We start from the raw sequence: 23277 nt of genomic DNA, 5'->3' as shown, positions 1-23277 counted from the left end.
TATGCTGCAGTTAAGCCTCTTTGCAAGAAGGGGATAAAGAGATCGATCAATTTCACTTTTGCCAGCTTTCTCAAAAATGTTGGGAAAGGTTGTGTTCAAGTGGCTCCTAAAGCATCTGACTGCAAATAATATATTGTCCAATTCACAGTTTGGATTTCTTAAGGGCTCTGATATAGAGAATGCTATTTACACTTACAGTGAGAAGGTACTTAATTCATTAGATAGTAAATTAAAGGCTACTGGCCTTTGACTGTGTGAACCATAACATTCACTTAAGTAAATTAGAATATTATGGTGTCACCGGAAAAGCTGCGAAATGGTTTGAGTCTTATCTATGTAACAGGAAAGAAAGGGTGTCGCTGCAAAATACCTGTGCAGTAAGAAGTCAGTCTTTATCTGACTGGGAATTAATTACATGTTGTGTTCCGCGAGGTCCCACCTTGGGTCCATTGCTTTTTCTTGTGTACATTAATGATCTCGCATCTGTTACATTGCCAGATTATAAGTTTGTTTTGTTTGCAGATGCTACAAACATTGCAATAAGTAGCAAGTCAAGTACAGATTTAGAAATAGCTGCTACTCAAATTTTCACTGACTTTAATAAGTGGTTTAAAGCAAATGCACTGTCATTAAACTTTGAGATGATCCGCTAGATGCCTTTCAGAACCTGTAGGGATTTCCTTCCAGCATGCGTATAACATATGAAGACATGCAGATCAAAGAGGATGACAGTGTTAGACTCGATAATAAATTCAGTTGGGAAGGGCATACCACAGAACTGCTTAAGCATCTAAACAAGTCTGTATTTGCAGTGAGAATGATGTCACATGTAGGAGATATAAATACAAAAAAACTTGCATACTTCGCTTACTTTCATTCTATTATGTCATATGGGATTATTTTCTGTGGCAACTCATCAAACTGAGCAAAAGTTTTTAGGGTGCAAAAGTCTGTGATAAGAATCATTTCAGGTTTAAATTAAATAATATTTATGTAGAAACCTGTTCAAGGAACTTTGTATTCTAACCACAGCTTCTTAGTATATTTATTCCATAATGAAATTTGTTGTAAGTAATACATCTCTATTTCCACCCAATAGCTCAATTAATAGTATCAATACTAGGAATAAGAACAATCTACAAAAAGACCTAAAATCACTTACCTTGGTCCAAAAAGAGGTCCAATATTCAGGAATACACATTTTAAATAATATGCCAGCAACCAATAAAAACTTGGTTTCAAATAGAGCACAGTTTCAGCAGAGCTACACTTTTTGATAGACAACGCCTTCTACTCCATAGATGAATATCTTAACAGAGACTGTTAAGCCAGCTTAAGTAAAATATCTGTTAGATTTCAGTTTTGGCTGCACTTGGTCACAACAGTTAAGATTAGGTATTTAGTGAATGATAAATTTATTAATAGTGCATAACAGTGTTTCATTCTGATAGTGTATTAATTGTGTAAATATTAGCTGTTCCAGTTTAGCTCATTGTATTCACTTATTTCGATAATCTCCTTACAAATTATCAGGGTAGTACGTATTATATTGAAATTTTTATGTTTTTATGTTATACTCTCTGACATGTTCCACATCCATGAGAAGCATCACATGGGTCTATGGAACGAAAACTGAATCTAATCTAATCTAAAAGGATGCAGATCGAATATTACTTAATTATTGGATAGATATACAATATTTGTTAGACATTTATTCCCAGAATATCGCATTCTGTGTCTAGTAAAGGCTGTAATTTCATTTCATATGAAGCTTACATTACATTGCATAGAAACAAATTAGTTTTAACTTTCATAAAGAAATGCAAACGTAACACATTAATAAATCTGAGCTGTTCCTTAATCAATAATAAAGTGGTTTAAAATTAAAAGCGTTTTGTTTATAAACATCATATCAAGGTAAGATAAAGTGTTAAATTTTAGTCCATGTGTTTACCAAACATCTTGCAGCATTTTCTGGAATTTATTACCAATTTCTAATTGCAAACTCCTAAAAGCTTTGCCAGAACATATTATTTGTAAACTATCAGTAACAGCAGAGTTAATTTTGATGTCACATAAACACTGAATCATTATTAAGATCTAACAGCTACTTTTTTCTGTTATACCATCAATTACTGGTTGACTAGCACATTAGGTGACCTTCCTGTCACCTAGATAAGTTTGATATAATCATGCAGTTAAGAAATGAGAATATCCTCTCACCAGCTAAAGATTGATACCTTGCTTAGGAAGTAGATACTCTTGTCGTTTGGGAGCAATGGAAACCAAAACTTTATTTGTGTGCTCCAAGTCTGACTTTCATAGGGAGGTAAGCACTCCTTCTGTTCAGGGATAACAAAAATTGTAAACTGGTTACCATGCTGTGGCAAGATTATAACAGGGACTTTCTGTCATAGAACTTATATTTTCAGCAGGAATACATCACTGATGTCACATTATTTTTAGAACAGTAGCTTTTATTTTTGACACTACTGCTGGACATTGGGCTCAAACTGATTCATTCTGTGGTGGTACAAAATAGTCCAGATATTGGTGAAAACATCTCATAGTTGGATATACCTCGTAGATTATATAATTGTCTGTCTTCCAGCACCTGATTGAACGCATGCCTGCGAGAGTGGAAGCTGTCATCAAGGCTATGGATGAGCCAACACCATATTGAATTCCAGCATTACCGATGGAGGGCGCCACGAACTTGTAAGTCATTTTCAGCCAGGTGTCCAGATACGTCTGATCACATAGTGTATGTGTATTGGGGTACAGTAATCCAAATTTAAACAGAGAAGTCATCTCCCACAGTGTGTATTGTACAATATCACTAACATGACACCTGTAACATGTAATTTGAGGGCGGTACTCGTGAATTTATTTTCTTGTAGCGTCATCAGTGTGATTTTGCATTTAAAATTTGACTCACCTTTGGCTTTAACTGTGTGTTCTATTACAAGGTACAAGTCAAAGTTACCATCTCCTCAGCAGTAGCAGACGAACCATTCTCCATAGAACATCTCCACTCGCAAGCAAGTGGAGTCAGCTGCCAGTAAGAATCCATAATTTCTAGAAACAAGTAGGCCTCCAGCATCAGATCAAAGACCTTGTACAGTGCACAAAATCAGGTATCTTTATTGCTTCAGAATATCCGAGGACTAAGGGGTAAGCTTAAGGAGTTGCTTATTTGTGTTGAAGAATTAGAGTTGAGCATACCAGTTGATATGATCTGCCTCTCTGAACATCATGTGATGACTAGTGTAGATACATTAAATGTTACAGAACTGAAGTTAGCTTCTTACTTCTGTAGTGAAAATATGGAGAAAGGAGGGGTTGCCACAATTGTCAGAAACTGTTTTGATTTCAAGAATATTGATATTAATAAATTTTACTCAGAGCAGCACTTACAAGCTTGTGCAACAGAACTAGTATCTCATAACAAGTCCTTTATAATAGCAGGTGTATACAGATCGCCTACAGGAAATTTTAACCTCTTCATAAAAAATCTGGAAGCTCTGCAGTAGCACAGTCACTCAATTTAGTTCCTAATGGAACCTAACTCATAGGAAGATGTGTCATTAATAGATTCAAAGTTTGTGTTTAAGTTTGCCACCCACATGGCCACTGAGCAGCTTTTCAGTTTGCCTAGTGTTTGTAGTAGACCTCTTGTGGAATTGTCAGGCCTTGCTCCAGATACATGAGGGCCACTTACTCCATGCCCCACCTCCACTACAGTTTCCCCCTGCACCTCCCTAACTATACCCACCTACCCACCCACCTCCCCACCCACCTCCCCCTCCAGTCACACCTTCTCCTACACCTATACCAACACTGCCATTTAGAGTTATCCCTCCAAATCCACCTCCACCTTCACCTACAGCCCCACCTCCACCTACAAATCCCCCTCCAACTCCACCTCCAACTCCACCTCCACCTCCACCTCCACCTCCACCTCCACCTACACCTCCACCTCCACCTACACCTCCACCTCCACCTACCAAACTATGATGACCACCTCCCCACCCACCTCCCCACCCACCTCCCCACCCACCTCCCCATCCACCTCCACCTCCAGCCACACCTTCTCCTACACCTATACTGACACTTCCATTTACAGTTACGTCTCCAAATCCACCTCCACCTCCACCTACAAATCCACCTCCAAATCCACCTCCAACTCCACCTCCAACTCCACCTCCAGCTCCACCTGCAGCTCCACCACCATTTCCAGCTGCATTTAAACTTATATCTCCATCTCCACACCGACCTCCTCCCCCGCAGTCACCTTCAGTCCAGTAGCTCTCGTTCAGCTGAACTACCACACCTGCAAAAATATGCAAATTATTGCTCAGGCGAAAGGAAGAGAAGAAGAGCTACATTTCTACTCATTAGCTGAGATTCTTCATAATATTTTCAAGCATTGTTTCAACAAGCATTAAACTACTAAAATGATTAAATGTTTCATCAATTTTTGAAACGATATTTATAAACTGAAGTGATGTAATCAATAATTGTATTCATCTACAACATAAGAACTCATAGTATAGTTAACAGCAAAAATGAAAAAATGAACCACTAGTTTTCACTGCACTAAGCTGAACACAGCAAGCAAAAGATGATAAGACTATTTTGGGGGAATATGCTACAAAAGGATGTGAAATGGACAATAAGAGGCAATGGTTTTATAGGAAAGGAGAAAAGTTGGGAAAAGGTAAGCTTTGCCATTGAGTGGGAAAGCAGTAGTCTGTTCTTTCCTGAAGGAAGGATGGAGCTCTGACAGGATTTTGTGGTAAGGTAGGGCTAAAGTTTCGTTGGGATTGGATATCGAGTGTAGAAAAGTGTAACAGTAGAAGCACAGATTCAAAAATCGTTCAAATGGCTCTGAGCACTATGGGACTTAACATCTATGGTCATCAGTCACCTAGAACTTAGAACTACTTAAACCTAACTAACCTAAGGACATCACACAACACCCAGTCATCACGAGGCAGAGAAAATCCCTGACCCCGCCGGGAATCGAACCCGGGCGCGAGAAGCGAGAACGCTACCGCACGACCAAGACCAGCGGACACAAGCACAGAGTAAGTGCGCTAATGATAAGGGATAATTGTTGTTGACATTTAGTTGGCGGTAAATGTTGGAAATGCAATGAAGTTTAGTATTGGAGAGCAGAGTGTGAAAGTTAACATATTCTTGTGAAGGAAGATTGAGCTTAATGTCCCATCAGCATCGAGATCTACATCTACATAGATACTTCGCAAGTCATTGTAAGGTACCCTTTACCACTACCTGTCATTTCCCCTCCTGATCCACTCGCAAAAAGAGCGAGGGAAAAACGATTGTCTGCACGCCTCCATATGAGCCCTGATTTCTCATACGTTATCTTCATATTCCTTACCTGAGATGTATGTTGGTGAGAGCAGAATCATTCAGCAGTCAGCTTCAAATGCAGGTTCGCTAAATTTTCTCATTAGTGTTTCATGAAAACAACACTACATTCTCTCCAGGGATTCCCATTTGAATTCCTGAAGCATCTCTGTAACACTTTTGTTCGGACCTAGCAGCGCTCCTCTGAATTGCTTTGATGTCTTCCTTCAACCTGACCTGGTGCAGATCCCACACACTAGAGCAGTGCTCAAGAATAGGTCGCAGCAGCAGCGCTCCTCTGAATTAATTCGATGTCTTCCTTAAATCTGACCTGGTGCAGATACCACACACTCGAGCAGTGCTCAAGAATAGGTCTCAGCAGCAGCGCTCCTCTGATTTGCTTTGATGTCTTCCTTTAATCTGACCTGGTGCAGATCCCACACACTCGAGCAGTGCTCATAAATAGTTCGCAGTGGCAGTGCTCCTCTGAATTGCTTTGATGTCTTCTTTTAATCTGACCTGGTGCAGATCCCACACACTCGAGCAGTGCTCAAGAGTAGGTCGCAGCATCAGCACTCCTCTGAATTGCTCTGATGTCTTCCTTTAATCTGACTTGGTGCAAATTCCACACACTCGAGCAGTGCTCATGAATAGGTCGCAGGAGTAGCGCTCCTCTGAATTGCTTTGATGTCTTCCTTTAATCTGACCTGGTGCAGATCCCACACACTCGAGCAGTGCTCAAAAATAGGTCGCAGTAGCAGTGCTCCTCTGAATTGCTTTGATGTCTTCCATTAATCTGACCTGGTGCAGATCCCACACACTCGAGCAGTGCTCAAGAATAGGTCGCAGTAGCAGCGCTCCTCTGAATTGCTTTGATGTCTTCCTTTAATCTGACCTGGTGCAAATCCCACACACTCCAGCAGTGCTCAAGAATAGTTCGCAGCAGCAGTGCTCCTCTGAATTGCTTTGATGTCTTCCTTTAATCTGACCTGGTGCAGATCCCACACACTCGAGCAGTGCTCAAGAATAGGTGCAGCAGCAGCACACCTACGAATTGATTTGATGTCTTCCTTTAATTAGTGCAGATCCCACACACTCGAGCAGTACTCAAGGGTAGGTCGCAGGGGCACCACTCCTCCGAATTGCTTTCATGTCTTCCTTTAATCTGACCTATTGCAGATCCCACACACTCGAGCAGTGCTCAAAAATAGGTCGCAGTAGCAGTGCTCCTCTGAATTGCTTTGATGTCTTCCATTACTCTGACCTGGTGCAGATCCCACACACTCGAGCAGTGCTCAAGAATAGGTCGCAGCAGCAGCGCTCCTCTGAATTGCTTTGATGTCTTCCATTAATCTGACCTGGGGCCGATCCCACACACTCGAGCAGTACTCAAGAGTATTTCGCAGCAGCAGCGCTCCTCTGAATTGCTTTGATGTATTCCTTTAATCTGACTTGGTGCAGATCACACACACTCGAGCAGTACTCTAGAGTAGGTAGCAGGGGTAGCGCTCCTCTGAATTGCTTTGATGTCTTCTTTTAATCTGACCTGGTGCAGATCCCACACACTTGAGCAGTGCTCAAGAATAGGTCGCAGTAGCAGTGCTCCTCTGAATTGCTTTGATGTCTTCCTTTAATCTGACCTGGTGCAGATCACACACACTCGAGCAGTACTCAAGAGTAGGTCGCAGCAGCAGCACACCTCCGAATTGCTTTGATGTCTTCCTTTAATTGGTGCAGATCCCACACACTCGAGCAGTGCTCAAGAATAGGTGCAGCAGCAGCACACCTACGAATTGATTTGATGTCTTCCTTTAATTAGTGCAGATCCCACACACTCGAGCAGTACTCAAGGGTAGGTCGCAGGGGCACCACTCCTCCGAATTGCTTTCATGTCTTCCTTTAATCTGACCTATTGCAGATCCCACACACTCGAGCAGTGCTCAAAAATAGGTCGCAGTAGCAGTGCTCCTCTGAATTGCTTTGATGTCTTCCATTACTCTGACCTGGTGCAGATCCCACACACTCGAGCAGTACTCAAGAGTAGGTCGCAGTAGCAGCGCTCCTCTGAATTGCTTTGATGTCTTCCTTTAATCTGACCTGGTGCAAATCCCACACACTCCAGCAGTGCTCAAGAATAGTTCGCAGCAGCAGTGCTCCTCTGAATTGCTTTGATGTCTTCCTTTAATCTGACCTGGTGCAGATCCCACACACTCGAGCAGTGCTCAAGAATAGGTGCAGCAGCAGCACACCTCCGAATTGCTTTGATGTCTTCCTTTAATTGGTGCAGATCCCACACACTCGAGCAGTACTCAAGGGTAGGTCGCAGGGGCACCACTCCTCCGAATTGCTTTGATGTCTTCCCTTAATCTGACCTATTGCAGATCCCACACACTCGAGCAGTGCTCAAAAATAGGTCGCAGTAGCAGTGCTCCTCTGAATTGCTTTGATGTCTTCCATTAATCTGACCTGGTGCAGATCCCACACACTCGAGCAGTGCTCAAGAATAGGTCGCAGCAGCAGCGCTCCTCTGAATTGCTTTGATGTCTTCCTTTAATCTGACCTGGGGCCGATCCCACACACTCGAGCAGTACTCAAGAGTATTTCGCAGCAGCAGCGCTCCTCTGAATTGCTTTGATGTATTCCTTTAATCTGACTTGGTGCAGATCACACACACTCGAGCAGTACTCTAGAGTAGGTAGCAGGGGCAGCGCTCCTCTGAATTGCTTTGATGTCTTCCTTTAATCTGACTTGGTGCAGATCCCACACACTCGAGCAGTGCTCAAGAATAGGTCGCAGCAGTAGCGCTCCTCTGAATTGCTTTGATGTATTCCATTAATCTGACCTGGTGCAGATCACACACACTCGAGCAGTACTCAAGAATAGGTAGCAGGGGCAGCGCTCCTCTGAGTTGCTTTGATGTCTTCCTTTAATCTGACCTAGGGCAGATCCCACACACTCGAGCAGTACTCAAGAGTATTTCGCAGCAGCAGCGCTCCTCTGAATTGCTTTGATGTATTCCTTTAATCTGACTTGGTGCAGATCACACACACTCGAGCAGTACTCTAGAGTAGGTAGCAGGGGTAGCGCTCCTCTGAATTGCTTTGATGTCTTCTTTTAATCTGACCTGGTGCAGATCCCACACACTTGAGCAGTGCTCAAGAATAGGTCGCAGTAGCAGTGCTCCTCTGAATTGCTTTGATGTCTTCCTTTAATCTGACCTGGTGCAGATCACACACACTCGAGCAGTACTCAAGAGTAGGTCGCAGCAGCAGCGCTCCTCTGAATTGCTTTGGTGTCTTCCTTTAATCTGACCTGGTGCAAATCCCACACACTCCAGCAGTGCTCAAGAATAGTTCGCAGCAGCAGTGCTCCTCTGAATTGCTTTGATGTCTTCCTTTAATCTGACCTGGTGCAGATCCCACACACTCGAGCAGTGCTCAAGAATAGGTGCAGCAGCAGCACACCTCCGAATTGCTTTGATGTCTTCCTTTAATTGGTGCAGATCCCACACACTCGAGCAGTACTCAAGGGTAGGTCGCAGGGGCACCACTCCTCCGAATTGCTTTGATGTCTTCCCTTAATCTGACCTATTGCAGATCCCACACACTCGAGCAGTGCTCAAAAATAGGTCGCAGTAGCAGTGCTCCTCTGAATTGCTTTGATGTCTTCCATTAATCTGACCTGGTGCAGATCCCACACACTCGAGCAGTGCTCAAGAATAGGTCGCAGCAGCAGCGCTCCTCTGAATTGCTTTGATGTCTTCCTTTAATCTGACCTGGGGCCGATCCCACACACTCGAGCAGTACTCAAGAGTATTTCGCAGCAGCAGCGCTCCTCTGAATTGCTTTGATGTATTCCTTTAATCTGACTTGGTGCAGATCACACACACTCGAGCAGTACTCTAGAGTAGGTAGCAGGGGCAGCGCTCCTCTGAATTGCTTTGATGTCTTCCTTTAATCTGACTTGGTGCAGATCCCACACACTCGAGCAGTGCTCAAGAATAGGTCGCAGCAGTAGCGCTCCTCTGAATTGCTTTGATGTATTCCTTTAATCTGACCTGGTGCAGATCACACACACTCGAGCAGTACTCAAGAATAGGTAGCAGGGGCAGCGCTCCTCTGAGTTGCTTTGATGTCTTCCTTTAATCTGACCTAGGGCAGATCCCACACACTCGAGCAGTGCTCAAGAATAGGTCGCAGCAGTAGCGCTCCTCTGAATTGCTTTGATGTATTCCTTTAATCTGACTTGGTGCAGATCACACACACTCGAGCAGTACTCAAGAATAGGTAGCAGGGGCAGCGCTCCTCTGAGTTGCTTTGATGTCTTCCTTTAATCTGACCTGGTGCAGATCCCACACACTTGAGCAGTGCTCAAGAATAGGTCGCAGCAGCAGCGCTCCTCTGAATTGCTTTGATGTATTCCTTTAATCTGACTTGGTGCAGATCACACACACTCGAGCAGTACTCTAGAGTAGGTAGCAGGGGCAGCGCTCCTCTGAATTGCTTTGATGTCTTCTTTTAATCTGACCTGGTGCAGATCCCACACACTTGAGCAGTGCTCAAGAATAGTTCGCAGCAGCAGCGCTCCTCTGAATTGCTTTGATGTCATCCTTTAATCTGACTTGGTGCAGATCCCACACACTCGAGCAGTGCTCAAGAATAGGTCGCAGCAGTAGCGCTCCTCTGAATTGCTTTGATGTATTCCTTTAATCTGACCTGGTGCAGATCACACACACTCGAGCAGTACTCAAGAATAGGTAGCAGGGGCAGCGCTCCTCTGAGTTGCTTTGATGTCTTCCTTTAATCTGACCTAGGGCAGATCCCACACACTCGAGCAGTGCTCAAGAATAGGTCGCAGCAGTAGCGCTCCTCTGAATTGCTTTGATGTATTCCTTTAATCTGACCTGGTGCAGATCACACACACTCGAGCAGTACTCAAGAATAGGTAGCAGGGGCAGTGCTCCTCTGAGTTGCTTTGATGTCTTCCTTTAATCTGACCTAGGGCAGATCCCACACACTCGAGCAGTGCTCAAGAATAGGTCGCAGCAGTAGCGCTCCTCTGAATTGCTTTGATGTATTCCTTTAATCTGACTTGGTGCAGATCACACACACTCGAGCAGTACTCAAGAATAGGTAGCAGGGGCAGCGCTCCTCTGAGTTGCTTTGATGTCTTCCTTTAATCTGACCTGGTGCAGATCCCACACACTCGAGCAGTGCTCAAGAATAGGTCGCAGCAGTAGCGCTCCTCTGAGTTGCTTTGTTGTCTTCCTTTAATCTGACCTGGTGCAGATCCCAAACACCCGAGCAGTACTCAAGAATAGGTCGCACCAGCGTCCTATATGCCGTCTCCTTTACAGGTGAACCTCTCTTTCCTAAAATTCTACCAATAAGCCGTAGTCGGCCATTTGCATTTCCTATCACAGTTTCCAAATGCTTGTTCCACCTCATACCACTTTGCAATGTTATGCCCAGATATTTAACGCCTTGACTGTGTCAAGCTGGTCCCTAGTAATACTAGTAGTGGAAGAAGGTTCTTGTCACCCCACTCTTCATTGTTGGAAGATGTATCCAAGATAGCGGCGATGACGTAACCCTAGATGTTGATCTGTAGTCTTTGCAACAGTGCATGACATCATCGAAGATAGCAGCCATGACGTCATTCAAGATGGAGGACTTTGGCAGGAAGGTAGGTCAGTTGGGCTACCTCCACTAACATAACCCATCCTCCCTTCCCCTCCCCCCAGAAAATGGTGGGAAGTTCAAATTCCATCAGGACAATGCAACTCACATTGAGTAACCTAAGAAAATGGTGGAAAGATAGGTCACTTGGGCTACTCCCACTAACCTAAGTCATCCGACCGCCAGCTCGTCCTCGGAAATGGTGGGAAGAGGACTCGACCTGTACTGGACATAAGTCTTTATTTTATATGCACTATTTATTTAAACAATTAGAGGCTGCTCGACCATCAAGTGTAGCTGCCATGAGGTCTGGAGTCCAACTGAGCTAGTGCACAGTATTGCCACCAGAGGGCACTGTCATCAATTCCGTGATGTAATCCAAGATGGCGGTGTGGGGTGGGGGGAAATGGCAGGAAACAGTGTGGCCACCATGGGTTCCAGAGTCCGACTGACCTAGTACATAGTACTACCACTAGTGGGCACTGTCATCCGTTCCGTGACATAATCCAGCAGTGTGGTCGCCATGGGGCCTGGAGACCAACTGACCTACTACACAATACTGCCACCAGCGGAGCTGTCATCCATTCCATGACGTAATCCAAGATGGCGGGGAAATTGTGGGAAACAGTGTGGTCGCCATGGGCTCCGAGTCCAACTGACCCAGTACACAGTATCGCCACCAGAGGGTGCTGTCATCCATTCTGTGACGTAACCCAAGATAGTGTCTGGAGGGGAAAATGACTCAGCCTGCACTGGGCTGCTGGAGAGAAGAAGTGTACTTTATTTATTTTGGATCAATTTATTTAGGGACAGATTTTAGATAGTATGTTTATCACATTGATATAAAACACAACCTCTGACATGCGTGGGGTCACGCCACACATCCTACAGACCTGTAAACTACTCGTAAATTACTGAAATAACGCTCTGCAGACACGCAAACAACTCCTAAATTACCGAAATAATTTCAGTACATAGCACACAGACATGCAAACTCCTAAATAATGTAGTACACTGATGTGCAGACACGAAATCCGCTCGTAAACTGTCCAAATAACGCCTAGCACAGCCTACAGACCTGCTCGAAAAATAATGCAACAGGCACGCAAACAGCGTGTGCAGACACCGCCCGCCGCCCCCTGCCCCCAGCACTGCACACGAGGCTACCGCACACACTCCCAGAAGTCGGGATGCACTGGCAGCCCCCACGAAGTGGTGCGGCCGTCAGCTGCCGAGCCACGGACAGGTGCCCGTTGGGGTCTCTCAAGCATGAGGCGGTGGCACCCCTTTCACACTTGACATCTGAGAAATTCCTCTCGAAATACGTTATCACCTGGTACCGTCGGTGACCCGACAGGACGGGAGCGAAGACCTATTTGCAGAGCACAGACGCTCCGACGGCGAGCGTGCTTTGACGCCGCCACAAGCCACTGTCGGACGCGTGAGCCATCGCTCTCACGCCGCTGCTGCCTACAGCGGGCAGGTGAAAGTTGGGTCTATTTTTGGGTATGCAGTAAGAGTTCTTCAAGTGTTATACTGACTTCACAGAACTCCAAGGCACGCTCACACCGGTCCCATACACGAGATGCCTCAGAGCAGCATGTGTGTTTACCATTTCTGACGCGATGACTGTGGATACTGATGTCACAGAATAGCACAGGATGCGTTTTGTTCCTAGTGATACTAACGGGACATGTGAGCTGTGTCTAGCCGTGCACACATACCGAGCACGGCTGATGCATCACGCGAAATGTTCGTCCTGCCATCAATACACGTCTCAGGAATGTTACACGTTCTCACCGCTAAAAGCCAGTACACACTCGCTAAAACACAGTTAATCATAAAAGCATTTTTGTTGTTTGGAAAGAGAGCACTCCCTAAGCACACACAGGGGGAAATCAGAACAGTTACGCAATGTAACACCTACAACGCCTCTCGGTGTTAATAAACCAAAATAGCTCCTAAATTAGCTCCCATGCCCTCGAAATACAAATTCAGAAAAAGTCCCAAGCCCCTCCACAAGTAGTAATTTATGAAATAGAAATAAGAGACAAATAGAGGGAAATCTGTAGTAGAAAAATAATAGAAAAAGAAAAGAATTTTAATCATAAATTTTGGAAGAATGAGAGGGGGGGAAAACGATAGAAATGGTTAAATTATTAGTTATTCTTATATATGAGAAAATCAATATTATAGTCACAGAATGTAGGTCTTGAACACTAGAGATAGCGTTACCTAAAGTATAAATAGACATACAACGCAATTATGATACTCCAGTCTCTATCCTCTAGTCCAGGCTGTTACAACCGAGCTCCATGGAGCCGGAGCGCTCCGGAGCGCTCACTGCGGCAGCTCGGAGCCGGCGTGGAGGGGGAAAGCGTACTCACTGCCCCCTGGCCGCATGCAGCCGCAACTGACGCAATAATTCGTGTTCAATGACAGCTATGACTAACCGCGGGAGCCCTGTACCTCTATTGGAGCATACCTTTCTATTCACTGTGAGGGATGGTCGTCCGCAGTGTCTTGTATGTCAAAGTATTTAATTCTGCGAAGAGGTACAGTATACAACGACATTATACACGTCTTCACGCAGCGCACTACGATCAGTTAGAAGGCGTTGCACGCAGAGAACTGGTAGCCAGGCTTAAGAACGGCATACCAGGAGACATAAGTTTAAAAACGGTTTCGTAATACGGAGGGTATCGAAACAAGCAACATAATTCGTGTTCTGTAATGCGTTTATAATTTTCAGGAGAACGAGAGCGGAGAAAACACTACTGAATCTGCAATTCAAGCAAGCTACAGGGTCGCTCACATCATTGCGACAAGTGGCAAGCCGTTTTCGGTGGGACCACTCGTAAAATCGTCAATGGTAGCAGTTGTAGAATGTTTGTTTCCAAGGGAGGTGCAGGCAATTGAAGGGGTTTGCTTGTCAAAGCAAACAATGTCTCGTCGAATCCTGGACATGACAGTGGATTTAGAGACACAGCTCACGAAAAAGGCGCAGAGCCTTGTTGCATTTTCGCTAGCGCTTGACGAAAGCACCGCACATGCTGGGCTTGCAGTCTTTATTTATTTCCTGAACATCGTATTTCCTGGTGTAGCATGTCACCACGTCTTAGCAGCTAAGAGTATGAGGTTGTCGATCTTGTAAGACGCAGCTGGCACTTCAAAACGCTTGCCTTTCCGCCTGCCTCGGCCAGCCACGCCACGTGCCGGCCCACTTGACTGGTCACAGCGAGCGGCACGGCTCCCTGGAGCAGGGAGCGCTTCGCGGCTCACAACGGAGCCCACGAGCTGGAACAGCCTGCTCTAGTCTGTTCGAAGTCAATTAGGATGTACAGCTTCAGGAAGCAACAATAGGAGCTTTATTAAACCAGGGCGCAAGAATAAATCGCGACGAGATTGTTTTTTGGGAAGCATTCATTTCAGATCAGAATTAGAACTTTTGTCATATTGGACGAACGGGGAGGTGATCAATAATCTCTCTGACTTTAACATCACTTCGTGTGAAGATTTAAATATTTTACGGAATTAACGATCTTCGGACAGATTCGGACTTTGTATTGTGATAGCGGAAAAGCTTTACTTCACGCGACTAGTAATCATAGTTCGTGTCAGTTTATGGATATTAAACGGGAACAATCTTTTTATCGAAAATGACGGAACATTGTTTAGTATCTCTGATATTGACGGGATTCCAGATTAGATACTTATTCAAAGAACCCCTTTGAATGCGATCGTGTGAATGAACTGATTTATTAATAATTATCGTTAAATAAAATAACGTCTTAATTTGAAACTGACTATTCGTCTTGAAGTTTACTTCGATTTAGGTTCATAAATAATTAGGTTACGTGATTTTCACCAAGAATAAACTGCAGACTAGTAACTGAAACAAGTGAACGAGAATCTATTGAAAACATTATTATTAATTTACTTATGGTTTTTTCCGTCAGAACTGGGAAGACAATACGTGTAGTGACTCACTGGAGTTAATGTAAGAACTAGCCGGGATAAAACAAAACCCCTCAATACCAGTCAATGTATAGATAAATTGACATTCCTACTTTCATGCAAGATACAGAAGTCGGGATAGAAAAAAGGGTCACTACAGCAAACAGAATTCGAAGCACTGTCTTACAGAAGAGAAAAGAAGGCCGGAATTTTCGGTATCCTACAGTTACAGCTCTGGAGATGTCCTGATGCCACAGTGGTGGATGAGGGACGGCATCCTCGCCAGAGTTGGATGGTCTACTTCAACTTGTCTTTGAACATACGCTTTCTCAGAAATTTCCATACATACCTTGCCTCCATCTCCTTCGAATCAGTTTGTAGACGCTCCTACGTTCCGGCACAAAGGATGTCTTGTGAATGAATAGAGCATTATGATTGCATTTTGTACAGCTCACCATATTGCACAGACAATTAAACCCTGCAAAGTGGCCTACAGAACGTCAAATAGACAAAGAATCTTACTCAATTACATTGCTCTCTCACTGAGGTCAGGAGCTTGAATATTATAGCACAAAACATATCTCCAACCTAGCAATATATCACCGAGTACCGTGTCGATGCAGTAAACATACAATTCGTATCCTGCGCCGTACAAAACCAGCCCTTTTACATCATTCATACACATGCCGCGAAGACAGACCGCACCGTATACACTCATCGCAACACCAGATATTTCCCTGCGATGTCGATGGTCATCCACACCAGAGTTCTGTCAGCGGACCGAACTGTTCTACAAATTCGGGCTCCTTCCCCCTCGGCACAAACGCGTTATTGTTTCAGGTCTGGATCTGCTTCCTCGCTTGCTTTTTCTAAACCCATCTCCAGACACATGCATTTTCGCTTGATTTGCCATAATATTATACCATTTTCGCGGTACCTCTCGATATCGAGCACACAGCAGTATCATACCGGTCGTTCGGGCAACATAATTCCGAAGATATAGACTGGAAATTATTTCTCTACAAACCCGAAACTTTATCTAGGTGGGGCGTGCTGTAAACTACTGACTAACTAGAAACGTCTGCGAAGACATTTACGCGGAACCCGAAAAAAATAGAGAAAACTGATATTTCCACTCGCAAATATCGATGTTGGTGATGTAGCAGATTCCAAATCATCCCAATAATTTACAAGCTCCACTAAGGTGTTTCTCATGTCTAGGGAACCAACAAAGGTATCTTCCACATCTTAGATGCACACACCACAACCGATCTTCTCTCAACCCATCGTTGATTTTCGGTCAGTATTATTTTGTATCGCCAGCGAGCAGGTATTGACGAAGTATTATACTTAGTAGTAGAGTATGCGTGATAAATTCGCCTTGAGCATCAGGCTTACAAAATATGTGTTTGTGTTCCGACATGTGCAAAGGAAATGAGTATGTCTATACATAAGGAAGGTATGGATCTGACAAAACTCTACCATCTGGTGAGCAAGATGTATGAGACAGGCGAAATACCCTCAGACTTCAAGAACAATATAATAATTCCAATTCCAAACAAAGCAGGTGTTGACAGATGTGGAAATTACCGAACTATCAGTTTAATAAGTCACAGCTGCAAAATACTAACGCGAATTCTTTACAGACGAATGGAAAAACTGGTAGAAGCCAACCTCGGGGAAGATCAGTTTGGATTCCGCAGAAATGTTGTAACATGTGAGGCAATACTGACCCTACGACTTATCTTAGAAGAAAGATTAAGGAAAGGCAAACATACGTTTCTAGCATTTGTAGACTTAGAGAAAGCTTTTGACAATGTTGACTGGAATACTCTCTTTCAAATTCTGAAGGTGGCAGGGGTGAAATACAATGAGCGAAAGGCTATTTACAATTTGTACAGAAACCAGATGGCAGTTATAAGAGTCGAGGGACATGAAAGGGAAGCAGTGGTTGGGAAGGGAGTGAGACAGGGGTGTAGCCTCTCCCTGATGCTATTCAATCTGTATATTGAGCAAGCAGTAAAGGTAACAAAAGAAAAGTTCGGAGTAGGTATTAAAATGCATTGAGAAGAAATAAAAACTTTGAGGTTCGCCGATGACGTTGTAACTCTGTCAAAGACAGCGAAGGATTTGGAAGAGCAGTTGAACGGAATGGACAGTGTCTTGAAAGGAGGATATAAGATGAACATCAACAAAAGCAAAACGAGGATAATGGAATGTAGTCGAATTAAGTCGGGTGATGCTGAGGGAATTAGATTAGGAAATGAGACAAAGTAGTAAAGGAGTTTTGCTATTTGGGGAGCAAAATAACTGACGATGGTCGAAGCAGAGAGGATATAAAATGTAGACTGGCAATGGCAAGGAAAGCGATTCTGAAGAAGAGAAATGTGTTAACATCGAGTGTAGCCATGTATGGAAGTGAAACATGGACGATAAATAGTTTAGACAAGAAGAGAATCGAAGCTTTCGAAATGTTGTGCTACAGAAGAATTTTGAAGATTAGATGGGTAGATCACATAACTAATGAGGAGGTATTGAATAGAATTGGGGAGAAGAGGAGTTTGTGGCACAACTTGACTAAAAGAAGGGATCGGTTGATAGGACCTGTTCTGAGGCATCAAGGGATCACCAATTTAGTATTGGAGGGCAGAGTGGAGGGTAAAAATCGTAGAGGGAGACCAAGAGATGAATACACTAAGCAGATTCAGAAGGATGCAGCTGTAGCAGGTACTGGGAGATGAAGAGGCTTGCACAGGATGAAGTAGCATGGAGAATTGCATCAAACCAGTCTCAGGACTGAAGACCACAACAACAACAACATGGATCTGGGAAAGGAAATGTATGTCAAGTTATGAGAATGGTACTGATATTTCTATTTGCAGAGCCGCATCCATAAACAGGGTGTATGTCCGATACTTCACTCAGTGTTCAACCGAGATATTTAGTTGTTAAGTACAGGGATAAAATATATATGTGACCGATTTCTTAGGATGATGATGCTACTCGTGTGTGCTTGGCGTGCAGAGCCAGTGACCCGTGCAGGGATGCGAAATGTGCAGAAGCAGTCAACCGAACAATTTACATGGGAGAGAATAACACTCCAGTGAAAATACACCCCCATATTCAATCTTCTCAAATTTACACTCGATCACGAAAGCTGGCCAACACATACTAACAAGGGAACCTCCCTATCGCACCCCCCTCAGATTTAGTTATAAGTTAGCACAGTGGATAGGTTTTGAAACACTGAACATAGATCAATCGAGAAAACAGGAAGAAGTTGTGTGGAACTATGAAAAAAATAAGCAAAATATACAAACTGAGTAATCCATGTGTACAATATGCAACATCAATGATAACGTGGGTTGAGGAGCGCAGCGGTCATGTGGTTAGCGTGAGCGGCTGCGGAAGGGGAGGTCCTTGGTTCAAGTCTTCCCTCAAGCGAAAATTTTAATTTTTTATTTTCGGACAATTATGAAAGTTCAGGTACTTACACATAATCAACTTCGCTCTCCGAAATTCCAGGACATGTTCAGATTTGGACATATACAGGATTTGACGGTCTACACACGGAAAAATTTGAAAACGTTAAAAACATATGTTTTGACAGAGCACAGGGAAAACTGTGCGACTGTGAAACTGTTGCATTCATTTGTTGCAGTTTATGCGGCAAACTCTTATGTTTTCATCACTTTTTTGGGAGTGATTATCACATCCACAAGAAAACCTAAATCGGGCAAGGTAGAAGAATCTTTTTACCCATTCGCCACGTGTACAAGTTAGGCGGGTCGACCACATATTCGCGTCATGTGACGCACATGCCGTCACCAGTGTCTTATAGAATAAATCAGACGTGTTTTCCTGTGGAGGAATCGTGAGACCTTGCGATTAAATGTTTTCGGTTCCCATTGGAGAGGCACATACTTTCGTCTACTAATCGCACGGTTTTGCGGTGCGGTCGCAAAACACAGACACTAAACTTATTTCAGTGAACAGAGACGTCAATGAACGAACGGACAGATCATAACTTTGCGAAAATAAAAAATTAAACTTTTCACCTGAGAGATTGAACCAAGGACCTCTGGTTCCGCAGGTGCTCACGCTAACCAACGGACCACGGCGCTTGTGCCAGCGTCTTCTCCATGATAATACGTATGTTCCGCTTGGACTACCCAGTTTGTATATTTTGCTTATTTTTTTCTTAGTTCCACACAACTTCTTCCTGTTTTCTCGATTGATCTGTGTTCAGTGTTTCAAGGCCTATCCACTGTGCCAACTTAAAACTAAGTCTGAGGGGGGTGCGATGGGCAGGTTTCCTTGTAAGTATTGGTTCGCTATTCGGTCGTCCAGAGGACAACACGGTTAAGTCATCTACATTCCTACACTCCAACAGGCCTCTCCATTCGGACAGCTCCTACCGTTAACGGGAAATGTGAATCATCCCTGGACAGGCCACTGGCGCTGCACGCCAAGCACGCACAAGTAGAATCGTCATCCGAAGAAATCGATCACATATATATTTTACCCCTGAGTGAAGCATCGGACATACACCCTGTTGATAGCTGCGGCTCTGGAAACAGAAATATCAGTACCATTCGTATAACTTGACGTACACTTCCCTTTGCTATCACAGTACTCGACGTCAGATCCATACCTTCCTTATGTATGGACATACTCATTTCCTTTGCACATGTCGGAACACAAACACATATTTTATAAGCCTGATGCTCAAGGCGAATCTATCACGCGTCCCCTACAACTAAGTACAGGGCTATTACAAATGATTGAAGCGATTTCATAAATTCACTGTAGCTCCATTCATTGACATATCGTCACGACACACTACAGATACGTAGAAAAACTCATAAAGTTTTGTTCGGCTGAAGCCGCACTTAAGGTTTCTGCCGCCAGAGCGGAGCGCAGTGAGACAAAACGGCGACAGGAGCCGAGAAAGCGTATGTCGTGCTTGAAATGCACTCACATCAGTCAGTCATAACAGTGCACCGACACTTCAGGACGAAGTTCAAGAAAGATCCACCAACTGCTAACTCCATTCGGCGATGGTACGCGCAGTTTAAAGCTTCTGGATGCCTCTGTAAGGGGAAATCAACGGGTCGGCCTGCAGTGAGCGAAGAAACGGTTGAACGCGTGCGGGCAAGTTTCACGCGTAGCCCGCGGAAGTCGACGAATACAGCAAGCAGGGAGCTAAACGTACCACAGCCGACGGTTTGGAAAATCTTACGGAAAAGGCTAGCCCTGACACCCATGATAAAGTCAAACGCTTTGAATTTTCGGCGCGGTTGCAACAGCTCATGGAAGAGGATGCGTTCAGTGCGAAACTTGTTTTCAGTGATGAAGCAACATTATTTCTTAATGGTGAAGTGAACAGACACAATGTGCGAATCTGGGCGGTAGAGAATCCTCACGCTTTCGTGCAGCAAATTCGCAATTCACCAAAAGTTAACGTGTTTTGAGCAATCTCACGGTTTAAAGTTTACGGCATCTTTTTCTTCTGTGAAAAAAACGTTACAGGACACGTGTATCTGGACATGCTGGAAAATTGGCTCATGCCACAACTGGAGACCGACAGCGCCGACTTCATCTTTCAACAGGATGGTGCTCCACCGCACTTCCATCATGATGTTCGGCATTTCTTAAACAGGAGATTGGAAAACCGATGGATCGGTCGTGGTGGAGATCATGATCAGCAATTCATGTCATGGCCTCCACGCTTTCCCGACTTAACCCCATGCTTTTTCCTTCTGGGGGGTTACGTGAAAGATTCAGTGTATAAACCTCCTCTACCAAGAAACGTGCCAGAACTGCGAGCTCGCATCAACGGTGCTTTCGAACTCATTGATGGGGACATGCTGCGCCGAGTGTGGGAGGAACTTGATTATCGGCTTGATGCCTGCCGAATCACTAAAGGGGCACATATCGAACGTTTGTGAATGCCTAAAAAAACTTTTTGAGTTTTTGTATGTGTGTGCAAAGCATTGTGAAAATATCTCAAATAATAAAGTTATTGTAGAGCTGTGAAATCGCTTCAATCATTTGTAGTAACCCTGTATAATACTTCGTCAATAACTGATCGCTGGCGATACAAAATAATACTGACCGAAAATCAACTATGGGTGGACATGTCTCATAAGTTTTTCTTGCGAGTGCTACCAGTGTGTCTTAGAAAGAGATGTTTAATCCTCTTACAAACCGCCAGATGTTTCAAAAGCCTGATCCCAACAATTACTTATGTTACTGTCACAAGTACTCTTGGTTCTACACGTGCACACAAGTATCCATGTTTTCGGCTTTATAAATCCACGTATGGAATTACCTGCGAATCATGTAGTTTTTCCAGACAAATACCGAGACGGTGATCGCTGGAGTGTATATTATCAGACCAGCAGTCCGGCTAAATGTAGCCCACGATGCAATCTCGTCATAAATTCACTGAATATTGAAAGTGATTCGGCTAAGGAACGTGGTATGAAATCGGTATTTGCAACCCCCTCACGCCGCCGCCACCAGATATTTCTCCAGTATTTGTAACGTATTCTGCCTGTATACCATGTCAGAGGTTCTGCAATATATTCACTGAGTTACAGGTGATGACTGATTGAGAAGGATCACAGAGAGTGGTAGATGGTGTGCTGATTGAGGTCATAAGAAATGTAGACTAGCTTATCAGATCACTAGTGTTATGCTATCCGCTACAAATCATGTCTCTGATTTGGAATCAAGTCTTTCCATTCAGCCACATACATGTGCTGGATCCTATGGAGAAGTCTTTTGATGATCACACCACAAGTGAATCATATTTCTGGCACTCTCATATCCCAAATTAAGTCACCTTTCTCGAACCTATCCGCTACAGTAAAATTCCCGCCTCGTTTTAGGTAGCCCCTGCGTTACCATCCTTGCAGCTTTGCGCACGTGATCGTTCCAATGTAAGTCGGAAGTGAGTAGGGGTCAGAGGAAAACTATATCTACCACATTCTCCAACCCGTGTAGAAACAGGCGGAGCTGAGTTACTGCGACAGATCTGTGTTTTGACCATTCAACGGAAACGAAGCCTGCTCCTGCAACACAAGGTAGTATAAAAGACAGTACGGGAAGGGGGGGAAGGACGTGGATTTTGCTACTGCACTGTGGTGCTTCTACAAACTACAAACAGGTACTATAGATCTATGTCCTTCAGGACCCACTCACGTCTATCACCTCAACATTCTATCATCGTTATTCTAATCCATCCACCAGAGAAAAATTACGAACTATAAAAGCTCCACTAACTTCATCCAATGGAAAACTCGGTAAGATTTTTACCGCATCCCTCTCCTACCATATATCGAAAACAAGTACCACATGTGTGCCGGCATCGCGAACATGTAGCGATCCTATCAAATATAAAGGTATTGATCCACTGCACAGACCAGTTTAAAGTTTCATCATCTGTACTGTAGGAGGATGACCGTATCCTGCACACCACACTGTAAGTCGCAAGAGACATCCATCATCAAAGTACACTACTAGCCATTAAAATTGCTACACCACGAAGACGACGTGCTACAGACGCGAAATTTAACCGACAGGAAGAAGACGCGGTGATATGCAAATGATTAGCTTTTCAGAGCATTCACACAGGGTTGGCGCCGGTGGCGACATCTACAACGTACTGACATGAGGAAAGTTTCCAACCGATTTCTCATACACAAACAGCAGCTGACCGGCGTTGCCTGGTGAAACGTTGTTGTGATGCCTCGTGTAAGGAGGAGAAATGCGTACCATCACGTTTCCGACTTTGATAAACGTCGGATTGTAGCTTGTCGCGATTGCGGTTTATCGTATCGCGACATTGTTGCTCGCGTCGATCGAGATCCAATGACTGTTAACAGAATATGGAATCGGTGGGTTCAGGAGGGTAATACGGAACGCTGTGCTGGATCCCAACGGCCTCGTATCACTAGCAGTCGAGATGACAGACATCTTATCCACATGGCTGTAACGGATCGTGCAGCCACGTCTCGATCCCTGAGTCAACAGATGGGGACCTTTGCAAGACAACAACCATCTGCACAAACAGTTCGACGACGTTTGCAGCAGCATGGACTATCAGCTCAAAGACCGTGGCTGCGGTTACCCTTGACGCTGCATCACAGACAGGATCGCCTGCGATGCTGTACTCATCGACGAACCTTGGTGCACGAATGGCAAAACGTCATTTTTTCGGATGAATCTAGGTTCTGTTTACAGCATCATGATGGTCGCA

General features: G+C 44.3%; 1 protein-coding gene across 1 annotated transcript in view; it reads right to left on the bottom strand.

Annotated features, from left to right (window-relative positions):
• Positions 1-2839: 2839 nt before the first annotated feature.
• Positions 2840-23277, bottom strand: part of LOC124550698 (pacifastin-like protease inhibitor cvp4) — an 83404-nt gene continuing 62966 nt past the window's right edge. Inside the window, exons 4-5 of the mRNA XM_047125421.1 lie at positions 4161-4333; positions 2840-2851 (exon numbers count right to left, since the gene is read on the bottom strand). Of these exons, the coding sequence (XP_046981377.1) occupies positions 2840-2851; positions 4161-4333 (185 nt within the window). The remainder of the gene's footprint in view (positions 2852-4160; positions 4334-23277) is intronic.

Source organism: Schistocerca americana, chromosome 9, assembly GCF_021461395.2.
Source record: "Schistocerca americana isolate TAMUIC-IGC-003095 chromosome 9, iqSchAmer2.1, whole genome shotgun sequence".
In the NCBI taxonomy this organism is placed as follows: domain Eukaryota; kingdom Metazoa; phylum Arthropoda; class Insecta; order Orthoptera; family Acrididae; genus Schistocerca; species Schistocerca americana.
The sequence above is the reverse complement of the archived record's forward strand: the minus strand, read 5'-3'. Positions and strand labels throughout refer to the sequence as shown.